The sequence below is a fragment of the Artemia sp. Qi Xiang Cuo genome, chromosome 18, assembly GCF_049724085.1.
Source record: "Artemia sp. Qi Xiang Cuo chromosome 18, ASM4972408v1, whole genome shotgun sequence".
In the NCBI taxonomy this organism is placed as follows: Eukaryota; Metazoa; Arthropoda; class Branchiopoda; order Anostraca; family Artemiidae; genus Artemia; species Artemia sp. Qi Xiang Cuo.
The window spans coordinates 12,060,525-12,087,903 of record NC_142811.1 but is presented as its reverse complement, the minus strand read 5'-3'; the positions used below and the strand labels follow the sequence as shown (position 1 = coordinate 12,087,903).

Here is a 27,379-nt window from a genome sequence, read left to right as displayed (position 1 = left end):
TAAAATATTAAAATTAAAAGGTACAGGTCCGGAGACCCCTCCCACTTGCAAAATATGTATCATTAAGTATCTAAAATACAACTTATAATAAGGTACGTCCGACATTTCGCAATAACGATCAATACTTGCTAGCTTAAAAGATCCATACTCCCAAAATTTGGACGAACTGTAAGATACTGCAGTAAAAACAGTACAGTTATTGCATTTTTTAGGGGGAGGGGGGAGGGACGAGCTTCTGGACGTGCGAAGTCAACCACGAAAATATTAGCAGATATAAATAATAGACCACGGCGTTGAAAAAAAAGAAGAAAAGCAACACAGGGAATGTTTCAGCCAATGAAAAACTGTAACTATGCATATTTTTCCACATATGTCTTTAATTTTTCAGTACCATTGCTTGGGCTTGTTAGAATACAGATCTTTGATCTTACTAATCCATAGGCGCCCATAAGCTGAATTCCAGGGGGGGCAAACTTTGTCTAATTGGCACTTTTAATGCTATATAATAGAAATCTCAAAACAAAAATATAAAAATAAGGCAGCATCATTCAGCCAGGAGGGGGGCAGGAGCCCCCCCTGCCCCCCTATATTGGCGCCCATGTTACTATCATAATAATCAGAAGCTACTTTTCTTAATTTTTCATAATAATAATAAATAATACAACATTGAAGCCGTATAATCTTTACGATAGGCTACGCTATAGTGTTGCGTCTGATCAAAAGCATCAAATGGAATATTCATAATGGTTTTGTAAAAAAAACTATTAGATGATTTAAATATAGATACATTTTTAAAAACAGATCCAAAACCATGGATGAAAATAGAAAGACCATTACTATTAAGTGATAACATAATTTCTAGTGATTTCATAGTTATGCAAATATACTAGGGCTATAAGGGGGAGGATGGGTGATTTGCTTGCGACGGACTGATAAATACGAGACATGGAAAGAGCTTCAAATGCTATTCTTAATCTTGAAATGATTTTTTTTAAGGAGATTTCAGGCATTTCTAGATTGTAATCAGTCTAGAAATTGCCATTTTTCAAATTCTTCAAAATATTCAAGCTCTTCAACTGCCAGATGATAACGGCATTAGGGTCAAAAATGTGGAACATTTCAGAAAGTTTTGAATGAGTCTCGTATACTGTCAATTATATTTAAATCTGATGTCCGACTCGTAAAAACGTAAAAAAATGGATATAAACAAATTTTTTATTCGTTTTTTGAGTGTTTTTTTTTGTGTAAATAGACCCTTACCAGGTGCTTTTTAATTACTCTCACCTACTCTCCACTCGGTGATATGATAACCATTCTACTTAATTATACAAATCCGTTGATTTTGAATTGAAGTTATCAAGTATTTTGCAGTAGGTTGCATACATAAGTTGCATCAAGACATGGCTAATTGTAAACAGAGAAAAGCCAAGATAGATAGTCCAAGTAATTGAGAGGCAAATGTTTAAATGGCTGGGGCACGGGTAAAAATCGCTCAAAAGAAACAAATATAACTATGGTATTGGACGCATTTTATCAACGCTGTTACAATATTACTTACCCAGGAAACGATTAATGCAAAGATTAATGTGCCTAAACTGCCTTGACATAATCAATTTGGTTAAAACTGTAGCTATGCAATTTACGAACGTTTGAGAAGCAGGGGGGGGGTGCGAAGTATATTTATTAAATTTAATGGAGGGTAATTCTGCTGTTTTCCCAATTTTTTGAATGAAAATACGAAAAAAGTCACTTTTCAATGGAAATGCCCACCAGGAAAAGTTATTTTTCAAGATCAATTGTGGATCAAGGAGGCAAGTGTCCCACAGTTTTTGTGGAATTCCTCAAGGAACCTTATTAGGACCAGTATTATTTCTAGTTATGATTAACGATATTGGTTAGAAATTCCCCCAAAATTGGAAATACGTAGATGACATGTCGATCCTTGAAATATGTCACAGGACTATCAAAAGTGGCCCCCTCGAAATCCTAACCCATATTTCGGAGGAAGCTAAGAACCTAAATACGAAAGTAAATTTCAGAAGATCAAATATAATGACGATAAATTTTTTGTAATCCACTACCCGTTTTCCTTGACCCTATCTCACTCGAAATTCTTGTGAAACATGTTAAACTCCTTGGTGTCACAATTTCAAATAATCTTAAGTGGGACATGCATGTTTCAAATATTATTAAACAAGCAAATTTTTCATTATCTATGTTAAAACTTTGAAACAAATTTAATTTCCCTAAGATGCATTGCCTCTGTGTTTATTTATCATTTATCAGGCCGCTATTGGAATATGCATGCCGTCTGGCATTCACACCTTTCAAGCCAACTTAGCGACAAAATTGGGTCGGTCCAACAGTGTACGCTCAGGATCATCTCCAAAGAGAGCACAATTCCATATTCCTTCCTCCTTAACTCCGCAAGCATTACCACGTTAAAAGAAAGGAGAGAACAAATTTGTTTGCGTTTTGCTATATCCGCAATGTCTAATCCTCGTACTGAAGACATATTTCCCGATTTTCACGACCCCGTTAGACCCCAACTCCCCCGCTTTGCTTCCTTGGCAAGATTGTTTTTATCCCCTCTGGAGCGCCTAAATAATTCCTGAACTATACCCTGCACCAAAATTAAATCCTCTGTCCCTTATTTTAGTTGTTGGTGTATGCTCACAATAATCATGTGCCGCTTTTATTTTGCCCTATTGTGATATTTATTTATGCTATATTTCATTTTTGAACTTGTCTTCGGCACAGTCCTTTCTTTAATTGTAAATATTTCATTTTGACAGTTAATTTGGCTTGATTTTAAGTGTTTTTATTTTTTTATTTTACAGTATTTGACTTTGAATACGAATTCGGCAATGTTTTTCTTCTTGCCTGTGATTTTGTTTTATTCCCCGCCCTTTCTGTTTCTGTTTTTGACATTATTCACACAAAGTTTATTTTTGTTCTTGGACTTTGAATTTTTTATTTTTATTTTTCTTTTGCGTTAGATTTCCATTGACCATTTTTATGCTTAATTGGTGTTTCTTTTACTTTTGCCTTGCTGTATTATTTGTTTCTTTGTTTTGCTTTTTCTTTTCTTTTAGACATATGAAGCGCATTCGGCTCTATTAGAGCTAGTGATAGGATTTTGAAAATAAATATTATCTTATTTTACAGAGCTCCCCCCCCAATTTCTGACCCTGGGCATAATGTTAGTGATATTGTATCTTATATATATAAAAACGATTTTTCATCAATTTCTTATGTTGTTTATATTTTCAGTTCTGGTAGCTGGGTGTACTGCTGCGTTAGTTGCAGCATTGATTGCAGCTGGAATGTGTTGGGTTAGGTAAGTTCATAGCAATTGTATTTAGTTTTATTGTAAATAACGACCGAAATAGATAATTTTTACGGAACAAGGCGATAGCTTACTTGAAAAGTAAATTCGGTATTAAGCGGAAAAATTGCTTGACTTACAGCTGCTACCAGGTGGTAGAGGTCATACAGGTTGGTAAATCTGTTTCTTCAGATGGATAGATTGTCTGCTAATAAAGTTGCCTCGTATGTTGCAAATTTAACCAAGCTGAAAATATATTTGAGGCTTTTTTTCCACCCAGCTTGACGTGTGCTGATCAGGTGGGACCAACCTAGATCAGACGGATTGAAGTCATATACAATTTAGTGCATGTACTTGGTGATGTCCCGTTACTAGCAGAAGAGATTCCTAGGTATCACGGGGTTTATTCAGAAGTATTGACTGTAAATCCAAATTTGACTAGAAGTCAGAAAAAAATATTAATGATAAAAAGAAAGCAATAAAAGTTTCCCAAACGAAATTAAATAGTAGCATTAAAACTTCAATCGAACAGAACTTATCCTATATATGATGGAGACTTTATGCTAAAGTTTAACAATAAACCCTTTGGTTCTATACACGTGTAAAAGAAAATTAAAACTTTATAGTGAAACCTCATGGTAAAGCATGCAAAACCTTATGGTAAAGTTTAGCAATATACCTTTTGGGTTCTAGACGCATGTAAAACGAAAAATTAAAACTTTATGGTAAAGCATGCAAAAATTTATGCTAAAGTTTAGGAATAAGCCCTTTGGTTCTAGACGTACGTAAAATAAAAATTAAGACTTTACGGTAAAGCCTGTAAGACTTTATGCTAGCGTTTAGCAATAAACCCTTTGGTTCTAGACGCATGTAAAACAAAAAATTAAAACTTTATGGTAAAGCATGTAAGCCTTTATGCTAAAGCTTAGCAACAATCTCTTTGGTTCTAGACGCATTTAGAACAAAAAATTAAAACTTTATGGTAAAGCATGTTAAAATTTATGCTAAAGTTAAGCAATAAACCCTTTGGTTCTAGACGTATGTAAAACAACCCAAAAAATAAACGTTATGGTAAAGCATGTAAAACCTTATGCTAAAGCTTAGCAATAAACCCTTTGGTTTTATACGCATATAAAACAAAAAATTAAACTTTATGGTAAAGCATGTAAACCTTTATGCTAAAGCTTAGCAACAATCTCTTTGGCTCTAGACGCATTAAAAACAAAAATTAAAACTTTATGGTAAAGCATGATAAAATTTATGCTAAAGTTTAGCAATAAACCCTTTGATTCTAGACGTATGTAAAAGCACCCGAAAAATAAACTTTATGGTAAAACTTTATGGTAAAGCATGTAAAACCTTATGCTAAAGTTTAGCAACCCTTTGGTTCAAGACGCATATAAAACCAAAAATTAAAATTTTATAGTGAAACTTTATGGTAAAGCATGTAAAACTTTATACTAAAGCTTAGCAATAAACCCGTTGGTTCTAGATGCATGTCAAACAAAAAATTAAAAATTTATGGCAAAGTATTTAAAACTTTATGCTAAAGTTTAGCATGTAAAACAAAAAATTTAAACTTTATGGTAACTTTATGATAAAGCATTTATAACTTTATGCTAAAGTCTAGAAATAAACCCTTGGGTTCTAGACGCATGTAAAACAAAAACTTTAAATTTTAGGTAAAGCATGTAAAACTTTATGCTAAAATTTAGCAATAAACCCTTGGTTCTAGACGCATGTAATACAAAAAATTTAAACTTTATGGTAAAAATTTATGGTAAAGCATATAAAACTTTATGTTTAAGTTTAGTAATAAATCCTTCGGTTCTAGACGCACTTAAAACAAAAAATTAAAACTTTATGGTAAAGTATGTAAAACTTTATGCTAAAGTTTAGCAATAAACTCTTTGGTTCTAGACGTATGCATAACAAAAAATTAAAACTTTATGGTAAAACTTTATGGTAAAGCATGTATAACTTTATGCTAAAGCTTAGCAATAAACCCTTTGGTTCTAGACGCATGTAAAACAAAAATTAAAACTTTATGGTAAAGCATGTAAAACTTTTTGCTAAAATTTAGCAATAACCCCTTTGGTTAAAACACAGATTCTGTAAATTATATCAAATAGATATCATAAATTCTTTTAGTGTCCTTAGGCTTCCTAAAATCTACATATATTTCATATAGGAAAACATTTCATTAGTAATTTAATTTTTTATCTGCACTGTGATGCCATAAATAATACACCCAATGACTCCTTATGTGACAATTTTGCAGATCTTTTAAAGGCAAAGCTTATGAGCGATGCTGACTGAAGTCTCAATAGCGTATCCAAGATTTTTGTCCGGGGGAAATTTTTCTATGGGGTTTTCACAAAGAAAACTTTAAAAAATGCATTAAACTTTTTTGTATGCATTTTTCTTACGTTTTTACGATTCGAATAATAAAACTTTATGGCAAAGTATGCAAAACTTTATGCTAAAGTTTAGTAATAAACCCTTTGGTTCTAGACGTATGCATAACAAAAAATTAAAACTTTATGGTAAAACTTTATGGTAAATCATTTATAACTTTATGCTGAAGCTTAGCAATAAACCCTTTGGTTCTTGACGCATGTAAAACAAAAAATTAAAACCTTATGGTAAATCATGTAAAACTTTTTGCTAAAATTTAGCAATAAACTCTTTGGTTAAAACACAGATTCTGTAAATTATATCAACTAGATATCTTAAATTCTTTTAGTGTCCTTAAGCTTCCTAAAATCCACATATATTTCATATAAGAAAGCATTTCATTAGTAATTTAATTTTTTATCTGCACTGTGATGCCATAAATTATACACCCCATTGACTCCTTATGTGACTATTTTGCAGATCTTTTAAAGGCAAGGCTTATGAGTGATGCTAACTAAAGTCTCAAGGGCGTATCCAAGATTTTTGTCCGGGGGAAATTTTTCTATGGGGGTTTCACAAAGAAAACTTTAAAAAATGCATTAAACTTCTTTGTATGCATTTTTGTTACGTTTTTACGATTCGAACAAAAATTTTGAGACAGCTTCAAACCTCGCACCCCCCCCCCCCTATATTTAATGATTTATTTGAAAAAAAAAAACAATGTTGAATTCTCTAGTTTCTTCGCCTAAGCTGGACAAAATATTTTTGAAAGTTTTATTGTGAATATTTTTTAGAGCTAAAAATGAACAAAAAATTAATTAAAAGAAAAGTTTTCCTGGTGATTTTAAAATGACGTTACAATTGAAAACGAGCAAACATTACTGCTTCATAATCTATGCAGCATAATTTTGAAAAATATTCAAATAAACTGACTTATTACATTTTCCTATATTTTTAAGCTATGAAAAACTGGCATTTTACTGAGAAATAAGCTTTCTAAATTATTATAGAGAATTGAAGCTGTATAATAAAATTCATTAAATTTGTGGCCGGCAAAAGACTTTTGAGAGCTTTAAAGAAGTCATTTATTTCCTTCAGGCCACTTCATTATTAATCTGTTGCAAATTATGTTTTGTCGCGTTGATTTTTTGGTTTCAGGGAAGCGCTAGCTTTTTGAAATTCTTCAAAAATAGGAAAATATTGCCAGCCATTTTATTTAAGTTTTAAACATTTTTTACAAATATGTTGCATAAAATGCCAAACAGTAATGTTTGCTTTTTTAAGTTTCAACTTCGTTGTTTACATCTATCAGAAAAACTTTGATTTGGTACTTACGTTTTATAGCGACCACAAAGTGAAGTTACTTTAATCCTAATGATACACATCAAAATATTATGAAAATATAATACTTTAGTGACAAAATTGTGGAAACTACAATAAAGAATTATGGAAAGCAGGCCGTCCAGAGCGCATTATATTAGATACCTACCCTAATCTAACTTAACCAACTCTACATATTAAAGATTTAATTAAAATATACCTACATAATAGTTAATCTCACTCCGGTTAAGCTAAGTATTTTTGAGCGCACACAGAGAAACCGGTTTTACAAAAAATCAAGAACAACAGTGTGGCCGCTATAATACATGAGTACCTTTGTTTTTCCTAATCTATATTTAAAGCTCCACTCTTTAACCACTCCAACGAGGCTCCGACTCTTAGATCCTTATCTATGACCTCTCTCTTCTCCATTTGGGGACGACCTGCTTTTGTTCGGTGCCTGATAGATGGTCGAAAAACCCAATCTACCATTCTTCATCCGTAAACCGTGTCCTAACCGTCTCAACATTTCTTTCATTATAGCTCTGGGAAGTGAGATTAAGCCAATTTTTCGTAAAGCTCATTGTTTTAAACGCTGCCAGTCAAGCGGGTGCCTAATACTATCCTTGGACGATTCCTCTAGAAAAAATTTAACCAGTCTTCCTCTTCTACCCAACGAACCAATGTTCCATAACCATACTTGACCATTGTCATTACGGCAGCTTTCAATATTAAGTATTTACGTGTTATAGAAACCACACTTTGATCTTGATCTGTAATGAAACCAGTTTTCTGTATCTAATCGGAGATAATCAACTTAGCCACAAGTGAGATAAAGCACTATGCAGGTATATTGTAATTAAATATTAAATACATAAAATTGGTTAGGGTGGTATTTAATATAATGCGTTCTGGGCAGCCTGCTTTCCATAATTTTCTGTTGTATTTCCCATAATTTTGCTACAACAGTATTACATTTTCATTATATTTGGGTACATTTCATTAGGATTAACCTATCTTCACTTCTTGGGTGTGGTCGCTATAATACGTAAGTGCCCAATATTCTTATATCATCATTTATATCACATAGAATATCAGTTTAGCTTCAACAGGTTCCTGAGCACTAACGATTCTGAGTCTAATGGCAAACAGGGTATAACATGGTAAATCTGACCCTGTCTGCCTGTTGAATCAAATGTCAGATTTTGAATCTGATTCTTTCTGATTGAATTCTGATTTGAATATAATTGAATTAAATTCTTTTCAATAAAAGGATGGTATTGAAGACTATGATATTATAAGTTTAATTCAAAATTTACTTCTATTTACTTTAAAATTTACTTAAAATTTACTTCTATTCTATTTTTAAAAATAAAAACTTCTTAAATAATAATAAGGAATATTTTCAGTTTACGTAGCCTATATCAAAATAATTTCCATTTTATTCTGATTAAAAATGCGCAAAAGCTAACAAGTCTAAAGAGATCTATTAAATCTTATTTCCATAGGTAAAATAGCATAGTTTCAGATACGGGGAAGATAAACTTTCCAATAGTTACGTGATTTCGTTGAAATCAGGTAACTATGTCATATGACATATATGTCAACTATGTCATATGACAATAGTTACCTGTCATATGACGTTGAATATGACACAATAAAATCTGGGAGTTCAAAAGCCTTTTCACAGAACTTTCAATTTCTGTGAACTTTCAATTTAAATTCCTTTAAATTGGAAAATACGAAAATCCTACTTTTTTGGCTTCACAGTAGCGCGTTTGTCTGAATTTTTTTACCACCAGAAACCAATAAGACTGGTGACGTTGAATATGACACAATAAAATCTGGGAGTTCAAGAGCCTTTTCACAGAACTTTTAATTTCTGTGAATTTTTAATTTAAATTCCTTTAAATTGGAAAATACGAAAATCCTACTTTTTTGGCTTCACAGTAGCGCGTTTGTCTGATTTTTTTTTACCACCAGAAACCAATAAGACTGGTGGGGCTAAAAATTTGGAAAGATATTATTCAAACATAACAAACCGTGAGCTATAAGAACATCAAGTTATTGGAGGGTAGCTACACTCAATTCATTGCTCTTTTTACCCTTGGGCTCTTCACGACGAAATTTGTTGGCAAAATTCCAAGGAAAGTATTTTAGTCAAAATGTCGAAATGAAACAAAACATGTCTCCAGAGCGAAAACCACTCCTGCACCCTCCCTGGAACCAGGGTCAAAAGTCATGAAAAATACTGCATTTTGAATTAAAGTATGATTAATAAATATATCTTCAAAAAAATGTGTGCTTTCATATGATATTTAACTGAAAACCTTGCGATTTATCTTGATCAAAATTATTTTTGTGTTTTTGAGAGACGTTTCCTGGAAATGACCATTACTTATGAAAGCGACTAATATTAAAACTTGTTAATTTTTGACTAAAATATAAATATTTTATAGTTTTTGACTAAAATGTCGAAAAACAACAAAACATGTTTCCAGAGCAAGGACCTCTCCTGTACCCTACCTGGAATTAGGGTAAAAAGTCATGAAAAATACTGCATTTTGAATTAAAGTATGATTAATAAATATATCTTCAAAAAAATGTGTGCTTTCATATGATATTTAACTGAAAACCTTGCGATTTATCTTGATCAAAATTATTTTTGTGTTTTTGAGAGACGTTTCCTGGAAATGACCATTACTTATGAAAGCGACTAATATTAAAACTTGTTAATTTTTGACTAAAATATAAATATTTTATAGTTTTTGACTAAAATGTCGAAAAACAACAAAACATGTTTCCAGAGCAAGGACCTCTCCTGTACCCTACCTGGAATTAGGGTAAAAAGTCATGAAAAATGGTGCATTTTATATTAAAGGAGGATTAATAAATATCTTCAAAAGAATGTGTGCTTTCATATAATTTTTAACTGAAAACCTTGCGATTTATCTTGATCAAAATTATTTTTGTGTTTTTGAGAGACGTTTCGTTGAAACGACCATGACCTATGAAAGCAACTAATATCAAAATGTATTAGTTTTTGACTAAAATTTAAATATTTTAAAGTTTTTGGCTAAAATGTCGAAAAACAACAAAACATGTTTCCAGAGCAAGCACCACTCCTACACCCTCCCTGGAACCAGGGTCAAAAGTAATGAAAAATTCTGCATTTTGAATTAAAGGAGGATTAATAAATATATTTGTTTATTCATTTTCGTTTATATTCAGTTTCGTTTCAGTGTTCAGTGAGGTAACACCAATAATTGAATTGGATATTGTTCCTGTCTGGATTTATTTTGGTGAGGTCATAATTTATTCCAAGTGAGTTGGTGACCCGAGTTAACTTTAAAAGGATTATAAAATGGAATCTACTTTGCTTTTAGTTTGACCTATATTTCGATATTTATTAACTTAGTATCTCTTCTTGCATTTATATTGAGGCTTTTTTATTTTTGTGGTGATTGCGATAGCCAGGAAAAGCCCTAACAAGATACCTAAACATAGATCTTCTCCGATTCTGAATTTTATTCAAAGCTATTTTCTAAATAGACCTGAGGAGGATATTATCAAAAGACATGGTAGAGAGTTTTTTGACGTGAATAGAGTCAAAGAAGCTAAAAGTTTACTGTGGCAAATAATTGCACCTGAATCGGATTGCCCAGTACGTAAGGGGAACAATGCACTTTCTAATCATTTTAGTGACATTATTTCTCTGTTAAGATCTCTTGACGACACTTTTTCACCTATGTTTGTGATAAAGCGACCTACAGAGGTGCCATGTTTCCCTGCAAATGCTTATACTTCTTTACTCTCTAAGTTTAATGAGCTACAACAAGTGGTTGTTGAAATGTCAGGGAAACTTGACAATTATCAGTTGAATTTTCCTCAACTTCCGAAACCTACCCCAGCAATTGACACTCATATGACAGTTATTGTCTCTAAAATGCCTTCAGATCTGTTTGATCCGATTAAACGCAAATCTGTTCTCGATCAAATAGCTGGGCATGAATTAGTTTGTAGTGTGAAACCTGTTAAAGACAGATGGTATGTCGATATCGATAAATCTGCAACTGAAGATTTTTGTACAACGGTTCAGAACTTTATTACCGGAGCAACAGTTAAAGTACGATCCAAGCGCTTTTTAGGGATTCTCAGAGGTTTCCCACTTGATGTTGACCTTTCAGTTATTAATAGACTGCAAGGTATAATAAGTGCAAATCGACTAGGTCAGACTATGTCAGTCACGCTTGAATGTGAAGACTCCTTCACTCAGTCCGCTTTTTTCAAAGAGGGAATTAAAGTTGTATATGAATTTTTTCAAATTCACGAATTTAAGGAAATACCTAAATGCTGCTTCAAATGCCGGTCATACGATCACTTTCAAAGTGCATGCACCAGCAATGTCCCGAAATGTGTCAGATGTGCTGGGCCACATCTTTCTACTAAGGATAGTCCTTGTAGTGCTGCTCCCAAGTGCGCTAACTGTGGTAAAAATCATACTTCTTATAGCCTGTCCTGCCCTGTATCTAAGGAACTAATGTCGCGCTCCCACTTTTTGCAATGACTTTGGAGTTTTCAATAATATCGTTTAATATTAATGGTACAAAGGATAAGGACTTCGTTATTGATGAGCTCTATAATGATTTTGATTTGGTCTGTTTACAGGAGCATCTTCTTACAGACTTTAGCATTAACGTTTTGCGTCGGAGCCTTCATCATAATGTATTTTTTACTACTGCCAGAGCCACAAGAGGCCGTCCCTCCGGCGGGCTAGCTTGTGTTTTTAAGCGTAATCCTAGTCTGGTTTCGCTGGTGATTTTTACTACTCGGATGGGTTTTTTTGGCTGTTCGTAGGGGCACTATAGTTTTCATAAATTCCTATCTGCCTTATGATTATCGTTCTGCCAGAGCGATGACTAGATATACTAAAGCATGTAACACGTTGAAGTTTTTAGTGGAAAAAATTCTGTCTATTTCTCTAGATTATATGATCATTGGTGATTTCAATACGGATATAAATAACTCGTCAGTGAGAAGTGATTTGTTGTTGGATTGCCTGCCATCTTATCATATTATACCAAAAACTCATCCGTATTCTTATGTTCACCATTCAGGCAGTAAGAGCAATATTGATCACATTATTTGCTCACCTAGTATTACTACATCAATAGTGTTTTTACATGCTGAAGAAAAAGACTTAGACCATCTCCCTGTCTCACTTACTCTTACGCTGAATTTAAACCCTGCAAGTTTTTGTAAAGAACCCCGGTATTCAAAATGGTTTGAAAAAAGTAATTGGAAGAAAGCTGATGTTCCTCTCTATGCGTTTACACTAACAAGCCTGCTGCCTGCTATACGAGTTCCCTATCATCTGCTTCAGAGCTCTATACAAGTGAATTGCAAAAAGGACCTGGATTGCTATTATAATCAAATAATTAAATGTCTAAAAGATGCCGAGGCAGTTGCAGTGCCGCTGCAACGTGTTGAATGTGTTACGCAAAAACCTATTTGGTCTTTAGATCCTAATTTAAAAACTTAGAAAAATAAAGCTAAGTTTTGGTTAATAGTCTGGAATGATTGTGATAAACCGCCTTGTCGAATTGTATCTGACATTAAGCGTAAGACGCGCAGTGAACATAAAAATATCTTAAGTCAATGCGTTATCGTGGTATGGATTTTCCAGTGTCAAAGAGAGAACGGCGAAAAGTTATTAATTCTGAGTCGATTAGAAGTGATGTGCCAAGTAGCGATTGTCTTTCTGCATCTGCTTGGCATGGCCATTACTCGTCTATTTTTTCTAATGTTAATTACCATGTGCATTCTTTGTATACTCATTCTCTTTCTGCTATTTTTAGTACCCCTCTATCTCAGTGTCTTTGTGTTCCCATTTCTCTTTCATCCGTAGTTGAAGCAATTAAGAAATTTAAATCAAATAATGTTGATAATGATGGTATATTTAGATTTCACCTTTTATTAGATTGCTCCCCTCCCCCCCCCCTTATTGACCATACACACCTACTTCTCCAGATGTGCATTTGCACTTCTAGTGTACCGGAGAGTTTTTTGTGTGGTACTGTTTCTTCAATTTTAAAGAAGAGAAATTCTCCTTTTATTTGCTCTTCTTACCGACCTATTAATGTCTCTTGCACTTTTAGTAAAGTTCTTGAGCATGTATTACTACCTTTTGTGACTAATAATATGCTTGAGAGAGATAACCAGTTTGGATTTAAGCCGGGAGTAGGTTGTCAACACACATATTGTGTATTATCATCTTTGCTCCTTGAAAATTCTTCTAAGGGAAGGAGTATATTTTTTTGTACTTTAGATCTATCAAAAGCTTTTGATAGTGTATGTCATAGTCAGCTTCTTTCTGCTCTTCGTGGTTGCGGTGTCAATCTATCGGTTATTTTGATTCTTCGGTGCTAGTACTCTAATTCTTTTCTTCGGCTGAAATCTGTGCCAGCATCTATTATTAAATTGAGAAGAGATTTAAGGTGAGGTGGAGTTTTACCTCTGATCCTTCTTAATTTGTGTATTTCAGGAGTTCTGGCAAAAATATCGGCTGTTTTTCTGATGTTTCCTACCTGGCTTACGCTGATGATCTGCTTCTTATAAGCCGTACTAAAACTGATTTACCTAACATGGTTTCTTGTGTTGCCACTTCTTTTTCAGACAGAGGCCTTTCTCTTAATGTAGATAAATGTAAATTTCTTTCTTTTAAAACACATTTCTAGTACTTCCCTTCGCTGTAGTGGCTTTACTATCCCTCTCGTAGATTCTCTTTCAATGGCTCGGTATTTCTGTTACTAATAGTCTTCCGAGCTTGCGCCAGCGCACAGTCTCAGATAGTAATATGAATATTAAATTAGGATATGCTAAGATTGTTGCCAATAGAGGTAAATATAATAAACTCGCGTTGACCAAGCTCTACTCAACTTTTTGTGACCATTCAATTCTTTTTGCTTCTGGAATTTTTCTCCATCTTAAGAAAAATGAGTTAAAAAGAATCTGGATTAATTATTTTAGATTTTTAAAATTTTTGTTGTTTCTTCCACCTTGGACCAAAAACCGGGTAGATATTAATAAATTTCTTGTTCCTAATATTGCTGAAAAACTGGAAGCACTACACAGAAGACTTTCAAATACTGCTTGTATCCGTTTTTTCCGCACTATCACCTTATCAGGTTTTTTCAGTCGTAACTTATTTTTCTTTTATTTGTTTAGTTGTTTTTCTCTGTTTGGTCATTCTACATTTTTTAGTATTATAAAGAGTGAATAAAAATTAAATAATAATAATAATAATGACAGCTTGTGTCTATATTTCTGCATATTACTGCTTATTAGATTCTGCAAGTTGTGAGTTTTTTTTTCTCTTCTTCTTTTCCTCCTCCTTTCATGTTATTTCTTTTCTGTTTTTGTTTCTTTTAAATTATTATGTGTTTCTCTGTAACTAGTAATCTTTGATTTATATATTGATTTGTGTTGCATTTTATGTGTTTTTCCTCGTGATACTCCACGTATTGTACCTCTGTACAGTGTGGATTAGAAATAAATAATAATAATAATAATATCTTCAAAAAAATGTGTGCTTTCATATGATATTTAACTGAAAACCTTGCGATTTATTTTGATCAAAATTATTTTTTTGTTTTTCAGAGACGTTTCGTGGAAATGACCATTACTTACGAAAACAACTAATATTAAAAATTTATTATTGTTTGACTAAAATATAAATATTTTAAAGTTTTGGACTAAAATGTCAAGAAACAACAAAATATGTTTCCAGAGCAAGCACCACATCTACACCCTCCCTGGAACCAAGGTCAAAAGTTATGAAAAATTCTGCATTTTGAATTAAAGAAGGATTAATAAATATATCTTAAAAAAATGTGTGCTTTCATATGGTTTTTAACTGAAAACCTTACTATTTATCGTGATCAAATTTTTTTCGTGTTTTTGAGAGACGTTTCGTGGAAACGACCATGACTTATGAAAGCAACCAACATCAAAATTTATTAGTTTTTGACTAAAATATAAATATTTTAAAGTGTTTGACTAAAATGTCGAAAAACAACAAAACATGTTTCCAGAGCAAGTCATGTTTCCAGAGCAAGTCAAGAGGTCAAAAGTCATGAAAAATTCTGCATTTTGAATCGAAGGAGGATTAATAAATATATCTTCAAAAAAATGTGTGCTTTCATATGATATTTAACTGAAAACCTTGCGATTTATCTTGATTAAAATTATTTTTGTGTTTTTGAGAGACGTTTCGTGGAAATGACCATTATTTATGAAAGCAACTAATATTAAAAATTTATTACTTTTTTGACTAAAATATAAATATTTCAAAGTTTTTGACTAAAATGTCGAAAGACAACAAAACATGTTTCCAGAGCAAGCACCACTCCTACACCCTTCCTGGAACCAGGTTCAAAAGTCATGAAAAATTCTGCATTTTAAATTAAAGGAGGATTAATAAATACATCTTCAAAAAAATGTGTGCTTTCATATGATTTTTAACTGAACACCTTGCGATTTATCTTGATCAAAATTATTTTTGCGTTTTTGAAAGACGTTTCGTTGAAACGATCATGACTTACGAAAGCAACTAATATTAAAAATTTATTAGTTTTTGATTAAAATATAAATATTTTAAAGTTTTTGACTAAAATGTCGAAAAACAACAAAACATTTTTCCAGAGCAAGCACCACTCCTACACCCTCCTGGGTACCAAGTTAAAAAGTCATAAAAAATTCTGCATTTTGAATTAAAGGAGGATTAATAAATATATCTTCTAAAAAATGTGTGCTTTCTTATGTTTTTAACTGAAAACCTTACGATTTATCGTGATCAAAATTATTTATGTGTTTTTGAGAGACGTTTCGTGGAAATGACTATGACTTATGAAATCGACTAATATTAAAAATTTATTCGTTTTTGACTAAAATATAATTATTTTAAAGTTTTTGACTAAAATGTCGAAAAACAACAAAATATGTTTCCAGAGCAAGCACCACTCCTACACCCTGAACGCTGAACAAATGGCTATCTCAAAATATGTATTGGATGTGTTTGGGGGAATGATAGGTGTGTGTGGGGGGGGTTTGTTGCCCTCAAATCACTTTCGACTATTAAAAAGGGCACTAGCCCTTTGAAATTCCAATCGAATGAGATTTTTTTGAAGTTTCTACGACAACGCCTTCTTTAAAAGCCTTATATGCCCCCAGGGCATAAATTAAAACCCTCGCCCTGAGGGCTGTGGGGGAGTGTCCTCGTCAAAAACATATTTTCTATCTGGAAATCAATTACGCTGAACAAAATGGCTATCTCAAAATTTTGATTGGATGTGTTTGGGGAAATTATGGGCATGGGGGGGGGCTAGTTGCCCTCCAATCACTTTCGACTATTAAAAAGGGCACTAGCCCTTTGAAATTCCAATCGAATGATATTTTTTTTGAAGTTTCTACGACAACGCCTTCGTTAAAACCTTATATGCCCCCAGGGCATAAATTAAAACCCTTGCCCTGAGGGTTGTGGGGGAGTATCCTCCCCAAACACATATTTTCTATCAAGAAATCAACTACGCTGAACCAAATGGCTATCTCAAAATTTTGATTGGATGTGTTTGGGGGAATGATGGGTGTGGGGGGCTAGTTGCCCTCAAATCACTTTTGACTATTAAAAAGGGCACTAGCCACTCCAATTTCCAATCAAATGAGGCCTTTTAGAAGTTTCTACGACAACTCCTTCGATACGAAGTGCCCAGGCATGGAGAAAAAACAAAAAACAAATTGTGCCCAAATCGTTCTTTTCTATCAAGCCTGAAACTACCACTAATCAGCATCGATAAATAAATGAAACCCAAAACATCCAATCAAAATTTTGAGATAGCTATTTTGTTCAGCGTAGTTGATTTCCAGATAGAAAATATGTTTTTGAGGAGAACAATCCCCTACAGCCCTCAGGGCAAGAATTTTGAGTTATACCCTGGGGGCATAGAAGGTTTCTAAAGAAGGCGTCGTCGTAGAAACTTCAAAAAAGCTCATTCGATTTGAAATTCAAAGGGCTAGTCCCCTTTTCAATAGCCGAAAGTGATTGGAGGGCAACTAGCCCCCCCCCCACCCAATACAATAGTGTATTCAATTTTTAGCACCCCACTAGCGACGACGAAAAACAGCAAAAGAGGGAGACACATCAGTACCTCCCATACAAAAAGAGGTGTTTCTTGTTGTTCACAGAAACACCTCTAATTACAGGAGACTGTAATTATTCAGTATAGGGTTTCGATAATGGCGATTTTAATTGTGCAATTTTTAATTCTGGTGATCAGGTCTCCTAAAATGTTAAGTCAAAGATCAAAAACTAATTAATGTGTACTTTCTTATGACAAGTTAAAATTCTTCGCAGCATTGCGGCGGAAAAAATTACAATAATATTAAGACAGATTCTGTAGAATTTTTCATGACTTTTGAACCTGGTTCCAGGTAGGGTGTAGGAGTGGTGCTTGCTCTGGAAACATGTTTTGTTGTTTTTCGACATTTTAGTCAAAAACTTTAAAATAATTATATTTTAGTCAAAAATTAATAAATTTCTAATATTAGTTGCTTTCATAAGTAATGGTCATTTCCACGAAACGTCTCTCAAAAACCAAAAAATAATTTTGATCAAGATAAATCGCAAGGTTTTCAATTAAATCATAGGCAGCGCGCTAGCGCTGCCTAAGTAAAGAACGATGTGGGCACAGTGTGTGTTTTTTTCCCATGGCCGGGCACTTCGTATCGATGGAGTGTTCGTAAAAACTTCGAAAAGAGCTCATTCGATTGGAAATTGGAGTGGCTAGTGCCCTTTTTAATAGTCAAAAGTGATTGGAGGGAAACTAGCCCCCCCAGGCCCATCATTCCCCCAAACACATCCAATCAAAATTTTTAGATAGCCATTTTGTTCAGCGTAGTTGATTTCCAGATAAAAAATTATGTTTTTGGGGAGGAAACTCCCCCCCAACCCTCAGGGCAAGGATTTTAAGTTATTCCCTGGGGGCATATAAGGTTTTTATAAAAGGCGTTGTCATAGAAACTTCAAAACAGGCTCATTCGATAGGAAATTCAAAGGGCTAGTACCCTTTTCAATAGTCGAAAGTGATTGGAGGGCAACTGACCCCCCCTCCACGCCCATCATTCCCCCAAACACGTGCAATCAAATTTTGAGATAACCAGTTTGTTCAGCGGAGTTGATTACCACATAGAAAATATGTTTTTGAGGAGGAAACTCCCCCAAAACCCTGAGGGCAAGGGTTTTATGTAATGCCTTGGGGTCATATAAGGTTATTATAGAAGACGTTGTCTTAGAAACTTCAAAAAGGGCTCATTTGATTGGAAACTAGTGTGGCTAGTGTCATTTTTAAGAGTCAAAAGTGATTGGAGGGCAAGTAGCCCCCCCGCCACGCCCATCATTTCCCCAAACACATCCAATCAAAATTTCGAGATAGCCATTTTGTTCAACGTAGTTGATTTCCAGATAGAAAGTATATTTTTCAGGAGGATACTCCCCCGCAATCCTTGGGGAAAGGGTTTTAAGTCATGCCCTGAGGGCATATAAGAACAAAGTTGGCACAATGTACTATTTTTTTCCTTTAGAGAAGGGCACTTCATATGGAAGTAGTCATCGTAGAAACTTCAAAAGGGGCTCATTCGATTGGAAATTGAGAGTTCTAGTGCCCTTTTTAATAGTCATTTTGTTCAGCGTAGTTGATTTCCAGATAGACAATATGTTTTTCAGAAGGACACTCCCCCAAAACCCTCAGGGCAGGGGTTTTAAGCTATGTCCTGGGGGCATATAAGGTTTTATAGAAGGCGTTGTCGTAGAAAATTCATAACAGGCTCATTCGATTGGCTCATCGAGTACCCTTTTTATTAGTCGAAAGTGATTGGAGGGGAACTAGCCCCCCCACGCCCATCATTCCCCCAAACAAATCCAATCAAAATTTTGAGATAGCCATTTTGTTCAGCGCAGTTGATTTCCAGATAGAAAACAAGTTTTCGAGGAGGACACTCCCCGCAACCCTCAGGGCAAGGGTTGTAAGTCATGCCCTGGGGGCATATAATTTTCTTACAGAAGGCGCTTACGTAGAAACTTCAAAAAAGGCTCTTTCAATTGAAAATTGAAAGGGATAGTGCCCTTTTTAATAGTCGAAAGTGATTGGAAGGCGACTAGCCTCCTCCAACCCCTCCAGCCACGCCCATTATTTCCCCGAACACATCCAATCAAAATTTTGAGACAGCCATTTTCTTCAGCGTAGTTGATTTCCACATAGAAAATATGTTTTTGACGAGGACACTCCCCCACAGTCCTCAGGGCGAGGGTTTTAAGTTATGCCCTGGGGGCATATAAGGTTTTTGAAGAAGGCGTTGTCGTAGAAACTTCTAAAAAAGCTCATTCAATTGGAAATTCAAAGGGTAAATTCCCTTTTTAATAGTCTAATGTGATTGGAGGGCAACTAGCCCCCCCCCCCCCGCCCATCAGTCCCCAAAACACATCCAAGCAAAATTTTGAGATAACCATGATGTTCAGCGTAGTTAATTTTCATATAGAAAATATTATTTTGAGGAGGACACTCCCTCACAACCCTCAGGGCAAGGATTATAAGTTATGCCCTGGAGGCATATAAGTTTTTTATTGAAATCTTTTTCGTAGAAACTTAAAAAAGGGCTCATTCGATTTGAAATTCAAAGGGATAGCACCCTTTTCAATAGTCGAAAGTGATTAGAGAGCAACTAACCCCTCTCTCAGCCCATCTTTTCCCCAAACATATTCAATAAAAATTTTAAGATAGCGATTTTGTTCAGCGTAGTTGATTTCCAGATAGAAAATACGTTTTTGAGGAGGACACTCCCCAACTACCCTCAGGGCAAGGGTTTTAAGTTATGCCCTCGGGCCATATAAGGTTTTCATAGAAGGCGTTGTCGTAAAAACTTCAAAAAAGGCTCATTTGATGGGGAATTCAAAGGGCTAGTGCCCTTTTTAATAGTCGAAAGTGATTGGAGGGAAACTATTCCCCCCCGTGCCCATCATATCCCCAAACACATCCAATCAAGATTTTGAGATAGCCATTTTGTTTCGCGTAGTTGATATCCAGATAGAAAATATGTTTTTGAGGAGGACACTCCCCCACAGCCCACAGGGCAGGGGTTTTAAGTTTTGCCCTGGGGGCATATAAGGTTTTTAAACAAGGCGTTATCGTAGAAACTTCTGAAAAAGCCCTTTCGATTGGAAATTCAAAGGGCTAGTGCCCTTTTTAATAGTCTAAAGTGATTGGAGGGCAACTAGCCCCCCCATGCCCATCATTCCCCCCAACACATCCACTCAAAATTTTGAGATAGCAATTTTGTTTAGTGTAGTTGATTTCCAGATAGAAAATATATTTTAGAGAAGGACACTCCCCCACAACCCTCTGGGCAAGGATTATAAGTTACGCCCTGGAGGCATATAAGGTTTTTATTGAAATCTTTGTCGTAGAAACTTGAACAAGGGCTCATTCGATTTGAAATTCAAAGGCATAGCACCCTTTTTAATAGTCGAAAGTGATTGGGAGGCAACTGTCCCGCCTCTCACGCCCACCTTTTCCCCAAACACATCCACTAAAAATTTTGAGATAGCCATTTTGTTCAGCGTAGTTAATTTCCAGATACAAAATATATTTTTGAGGAGGACAATCTCCCCACAACCCTCAGAGCTAGGATTGTAAGTTATGCCCTGGAGGCATATAAGGTTTTTATTTAAGTCATTGTCGTTGAAACTTGAAAACGGACTCATTTATTTGAACATTAAAAAAGGACTATTATTTTTTTTAATAGTGGAAAGCGAATGAAGGGCAACTACCCCCCCTCTTTCCCACCATTTCCCCAAACACATCCAATCCAAATTTTTACCACAAACTACCACAATAAAAAAAAATGTCATAGCAAGGATTCGAGGCTGGTTTACCACGGCTGAAACACAAGGTCCTAACAACCAAACCTTTGTGTCCTTTTTCTTAGGTGCTTGAAATTTATAACAAAAAATAGAGTTCGAAGTTTTATCGCAACTCGATGTGCTCTTTTTCAATATAAATTTACAAAAAAGTATTTTGATATGCTCAAGAGCTTTGAATTGTAGCCTGCTAGTTCTATGAGTCAGCAGACAATTGATAATACTTAATAAGGGGCCTGGGAGGGGAATAAAAAGGAGGGGGATTGCAACCATGAAAATTATGATTTTACTCTTTTCCACTTTGGCAATGGGACCTGGAGTACACTTTTTAGATGCCATGTTACTCTTTATGATGGTTTTATCAATTGGATTTCATCAAAATTATGCAGATACAAAAATCAACTTTCAAACGAGCCCTTAAAAAGCTCTATAATTTTTCAGTTCCTCACTATTGGCGAAGTAAAATCAAAAGAAAAAAAAATAGATACATCAGTGCTCCCTATGAAAAAAAACATTCTTCTTTGTTGTGCAAAGTGTAGAGTGAGTTATGCCCTGGTTATGCCCTGGGGGCATATACGGTTTTTATAAAAAGCGATGCCGTAGAAACTTCAAAAGAGGCTCATTTGACTGGAAATTCAAAGGGCTAGTGCCCTTTTTAATAGTCAAAAGTGATTTGAGGGCAACTAACCCGCCTTTTGCGTCCACCTTTCCCCAAAACACATCCAATCAAAATTTTTAGACAGCCATGTTATTCAACGTAGTTGAAAGTCTTGGGAATTATGTTTTTACCGATGACAACCCCTCCCCCTTAAAGCCCTCAGAGCAAGGGTTGTAATTTATGCCCTGGGGGCACATAAGGTTTTATAGAAAGCGATGTTTTAGAAACTTCAAAAACGGCTCATTCGATTGGAAATTGAAAGGGCTAGTACCCTTTTTAACAGTCGAAAGTGACTGAAGGGCAACTAACACCCCTCTCACGCCCACCATTTCCCCAAACACATCCAGTCAGAATTTTTAGATATCCATTTTGTTCAACGTAGTTGAAAATTCTGGAAATTAGGTGTTTTAGGATGATAACCGCCTCAGAGTCCTGAGTGCAAGGGATGTAAGATATGCCCTGGGGGCATATAAGGTTTATATAGTAAGTTGTTGTAGAAATTTTAAAAAGGGCGTATTTGATTGGAAATTGAAAGGGCTAGTGCCCTTTTTAATAGTCGAAAGTGAGTGGAGAGTAATTAACCACCCTCTCACACACAGCATTTCCCCAAACACATCCAATCGAAGTTTTGAGATAGCCATTTTGTTCAACATAGTTGACAGTTCTGAAAATTAAGTATTTGAAGATGACACACTCCCCAGAGGCCCCAGGGCAAAGGTTGTAAGTTATGCCCTGGGGGCATCTAAGGTTTTTATAGATAGCGTAGTCGTAAAAACTTCACAAGGGTCTCATTTAATTGGAAATTAAAAGGGCTAGTGCCTTTTTAATTGTCGAAAGAGATTGGTGAGCAACTAACGCCCCTCTTAAACCCACCATTTCCCCAAACATATCCAATGAAAATTTTCAGATAGCCATTTTGTTTAACGTAGTTAAAAGTTCTTGAAATTAGGTCTTTGAGGATGACAACCCCCTTCCAGCCCTTAGGGTAAAGGTTTAATTTATGCCCTGGGGGCATATAAGGTGATTATAGAAAGCGTTGTCGTAGAAACTCAAAAAGGGATCATTCGATTGGAAATCGAAAGGCCTAGTGCCCTTTTTAATATTCGAAAGTGATCGGAAGGCTTGACATTTTTATAGTCACATTTTTTGGCAATGGGACCTGGAGTACACTTTTTAGATGCCATGTTACTCTTTATGATGGTTTTATCAATTGGATTTCATCAAAATTATGCAGATACAAAAATCAACTTTCAAACGAGCCCTTAAAAAGCTCTATAATTTTTCAGTTCCTCACTATTGGCGAAGTAAAATCAAAAGAAAAAAAAATAGATACATCAGTGCTCCCTATGAAAAAAACATTCTTCTTTGTTGTGCAAAGTGTAGAGTGAGTTATGCCCTGGTTATGCCCTGGGGGCATATACGGTTTTTATAAAAAGCGATGCCGTAGAAACTTCAAAAGAGGCTCATTTGACTGGAAATTCAAAGGGCTAGTGCCCTTTTTAATAGTCAAAAGTGATTTGAGGGCAACTAACCCGCCTTTTGCGTCCACCTTTCCCCAAAACACATCCAATCAAAATTTTTAGACAGCCATGTTATTCAACGTAGTTGAAAGTCTTGGGAATTATGTTTTTACCGATGACAACCCCTCCCCCTTAAAGCCCTCAGAGCAAGGGTTGTAATTTATGCCCTGGGGGCACATAAGGTTTTATAGAAAGCGATGTTTTAGAAACTTCAAAAACGGCTCATTCAATTGGAAATTGAAAGGGCTAGTGCCCTTTTTAATAGTCGAAAGTGACTGAAGGGCAACTAACCCCCCTCTCACGCCCACCATTTCCCCAAACACATCCAGTCAGAATTTTGAGATATCCAATTTGTTCAACGTAGTTGAAAATTCTGGAAATTAGGTGTTTTAGGATGATAACCGCCTCAGAGTCCTTAGTGCAAGGGATGTAAGATATGCCCTGGGGGCATATAAGGTTTATATAGTAAGTTGTTGTAGAAATTTTGAAAAGGGCGTATTTGATTGGAAATTGAATGGGCTAGTGCTCTTTTTAATAGTCGAAAGTGAGTGGAGAGTAATTAACCCCCCTCTCACGCCCACCATTTCCCCAAACACATTCAATCAACGTTTAGAGATAGCCATTTTGTTAAACGTAGTTGAGAGGTCTGAAAATTATGTCTTTGAGGATGACAAACCCCAAGAGCCCCCAGGGCAAAGGTTGTAGGTTTTGCACTGGGGGCATATAAGATTTGTATAGATAGCGTTGTTGTAGAAACTTCACAAGGGGCTCATTTAATTGGAAATTAAAAGGGCTAGTGCCTTTTTAATTGTCGAAAGAGATTGGTGAGCAACTAACGCCCCTCTTAAACCCACCATTTCCCCAAACATATCCCATGAAAATTTTCAGATAGCCATTTTGTTTAACGTAGTTAAAAGTTCTTGAAATTAGGTCTTTGAGGATGACAACCCCCCTTCCAGCCCTTAGGGTAAAGGTTTAATTTATGCCCTGGGGGCATATAAGGTGATTATAGAAAGCGTTGTCGTAGAAACTCAAAAAGGGATCATTCGATTGGAAATCGAAAGGCCTAGTGCCCTTTTTAATATTCGAAAGTGATCGGAAGGCTTGACATTTTTATAGTATTAAATAAAAAAAACAAGTTTTTTTTTAACAGAAAGTAAGGAACGACGTTAAAAATTAAAACGAACGGAAATTATTCCGTATATTAAAGGGGCTGTCCCCTCCTCAACGCCTCGCTCTTTACGCTGAAGTTTTTTATTGTTTGAAAAAATAGAGTTGTGAGAAGTCAAAATTTAGCGTAAGAGCGAGGCGTTGAGCAGGGTACAGACCTTTTCATATACGGAATAATTTCTGTTCGTTTTAAGTTTTAACGTCGTTCCTTACTTTCAGTTAAAAAAATTTGTTTTTTTTTATTTAATTTTTGAACGTTTTTTAATTAATGCAGGTTTTGATTTTGGCTCACCGAACAGGGATAATTAAAACAAAATTTGCATATTAATTTTACTTTTATATGGTTAAATGGCTTTCTCGAAACTTGTTTAATTTTATTTACGAACGTTTTTATTAGTAATAAATATCCGTAACTTACGAATTAACTTACGTAACGACCTTCTATATTCATATATTTTTAATACGTATATTAGGGGGCTTGACCCCTATTCAATACCTCGCTCTTTAAGCTAAAGTTTGAATTTTGTTCCAATTCATTAAAAATGACACCTTAATCACATAGGCAGTTATTTAGAATATCTTTGACTTAAAGAGCGAGGTATTGACTAGAGGGAGAACCCAATCATACACGTAATATTTTCTGTTGGTTTTAAGTTTTGATGTTGCTCCTTATTTTCAGTTGGAAAACTTGTTTTTTTTATATTTAATTTCTGATTTTTTTTTAAATAATGCTGGGAAATCCGGCGCCCCCTTCATAGCAATGTCCCTTCCCCCATTAAATATTACTTCATGGAAGGATCCTCCCGCATAACCCCCGACCCACCCACCCCCTAACTACCAGAAAAAATCCCCCCTGAAAACGTCTGTATACTTCCCAATAACCAATACTATATGTTAACATTGGGTAAAGTTCATAATTTTCAGCCCTCCCCTGGGGACTTCAGCGGATTAAGTCATCCTAATGGACATAGCTATCATATTTTCAACCATGCTGAACAAAATTGCTATCTCAAAATTTTGATCAGGGGACTTTGGAAAAAATGAGCGTGGGAGGGGGCCTAGCTGCCCTCCATTTTTTTGGTCACTTAAAACGGGCACTAGAACTTTTAAATTCCATTCCAATCAGTCCTCCTACGATATTCTTTGACCGCTGGGTCGTTAAGATCACCCCTGGGGAAAAAAAAACAATAAATAAACACGCATCTGTGATCTTTCTTCTGGCAAAAAATGCAAAATTCCACATTTTTGTAGATAGGAGTTTGAAACCTCTACAGTATGGTTCTCTGATACGCTGAATTTGATGGTGTGATTTTCATTAAGGTTCTATAACTTTTAAAGGGTCTTTTCCCCTATTTTCGAAAATCAGCCAAATTTTCTCAGGCGCATAAATTTTGATGGGTAGCCCCTTTCATATACGGAATAATTTCTGTTCGTTTTAAGTTTTAACGTCGTTCCATACTTTCACTTTAAAAAAACTTGTTTTTTTTTATTTAATTGTTGAATGTTTTTAAATTAATACAGGTTTTGATTTTGGCTCACCGTACATGAATAATTACAACAAAATTTGCAATGTAATGTTACATTTTTTTGGTTAAATGGATCCCTCGAAAGTCGTGCAATTGTATTTACGAACGTTTTTATTAGTAATAAATATACGTAACTTACGAATTAACTTACGTAACAAACTTCTATATTCATATATTTTTAATACGTATATTAGGGGGCTCGACCCCCCTATTCAATGCCTCGCACTTTAAGCTAAAGTTCGAATTTTGTTCCAATTCTTTAAAAATGACCTCTTAATCACAATGGCCGTTATTTAGAATATCTTTGGCCTAAAGAGCGAGGTATTGACTAGGGGGTGAACCTAATCATACACGTAATATTTTTTGTTCGTTTTTAAGTTTTGATGTTGCTCCTCATTTTCAGTTGGAAAACTTTTTTTTTATATTTAATTTCGGATTTTTTTTTCAAATAATGCTGGGAAATCCGGCGCCCCTGTCATAGCAATGTCCCTTTCCCTATGAAAACTTCTTTCATGGAAAGATCCTCCCACATAACCCCCGGACCACCCACCCCCAATTACCAGAAAAAATCCCCCCTGAAAACGTCTGTATACTTCCCAATAACCAATACTATATGTTAACATTGGGTAAAGTTCATAACTTTTAGCCCTCCTCCCGGGGGACTTCGGGGGATTAAGTCATCCTAAAGGACATAGCTATCATATTTTCAAATATGCTAAACAAAATGGTTATCTCAAAATTTTGATCAGGGGACTTTGGGAAAAAAATGAGCGTGGGAGGTGGCCTAGTTGCCCTCCATTTTTTTTGGTCACTTACAAAGGGCACTAGAACTTTTAACTTCCATTCCAATGAGTCCTCTCACGATATTCTTGGATCACTGGGTCGATACGATCACCCCTGGAAAAACAAATAAAAAAATAAACACGCATCCGTGATCTTTCTTGTGGCAAAAAATTCAAAATTCCACATTTTTGTAGATAGGAGCTTGAAACCTCTACAGTAAGGTTCTCTGATACGCTGAATATGATGTTGTGATTTTCATTAAGGTTCTATAACTTTTAGAGGGTCTTTCCCCCTTTTTTCAAAAATCAGCCAAATTTTCTCAGGCGCATAACTTTTGATGGGTAGGACTAAACTTGATGAAAGTTATATATTTGAAATCAGCATTAAAATATGATTCTTTTGATGTATCTATTGGTATCCCGTTTCTAGAGTTTCGGTTACCATTGATCTGGGTCGCTCCTTACTTACAGTTCGTTACCACGAACTGTTTAAAAGATCGATGTGGGTACAATGTATTATTATTATTATTTTTTTTTTTTTTTTTTTGTTTAGACTAGGGCACTTCGTAACAAAGCAGTTTTCGTAGGAACTTTGAAAAGGGTTCATTCGATAGAAAATAAAAAGGGCTGATGCTCTTTTTAATAGTCGAAAGTGATTGTAGGGCAACTAATCACCATCCCACGTCCACCCCCCCCTTTTCCCTTTATG

At 35.1% G+C, this 27,379-nt stretch overlaps 1 protein-coding gene across 1 annotated transcript in view; it reads left to right on the top strand.

The window, feature by feature from the left end:
• LOC148941207 (uncharacterized) overlaps positions 1–27,379 on the top strand; it is a 324,029-nt gene that overhangs the window by 197,247 nt on the left and 99,403 nt on the right. The window contains exon 6 of the mRNA XM_089104013.1: positions 3,274–3,340. Within this exon, the coding sequence (XP_088960139.1) occupies positions 3,274–3,340 (67 nt within the window). The remainder of the gene's footprint in view (positions 1–3,273; positions 3,341–27,379) is intronic.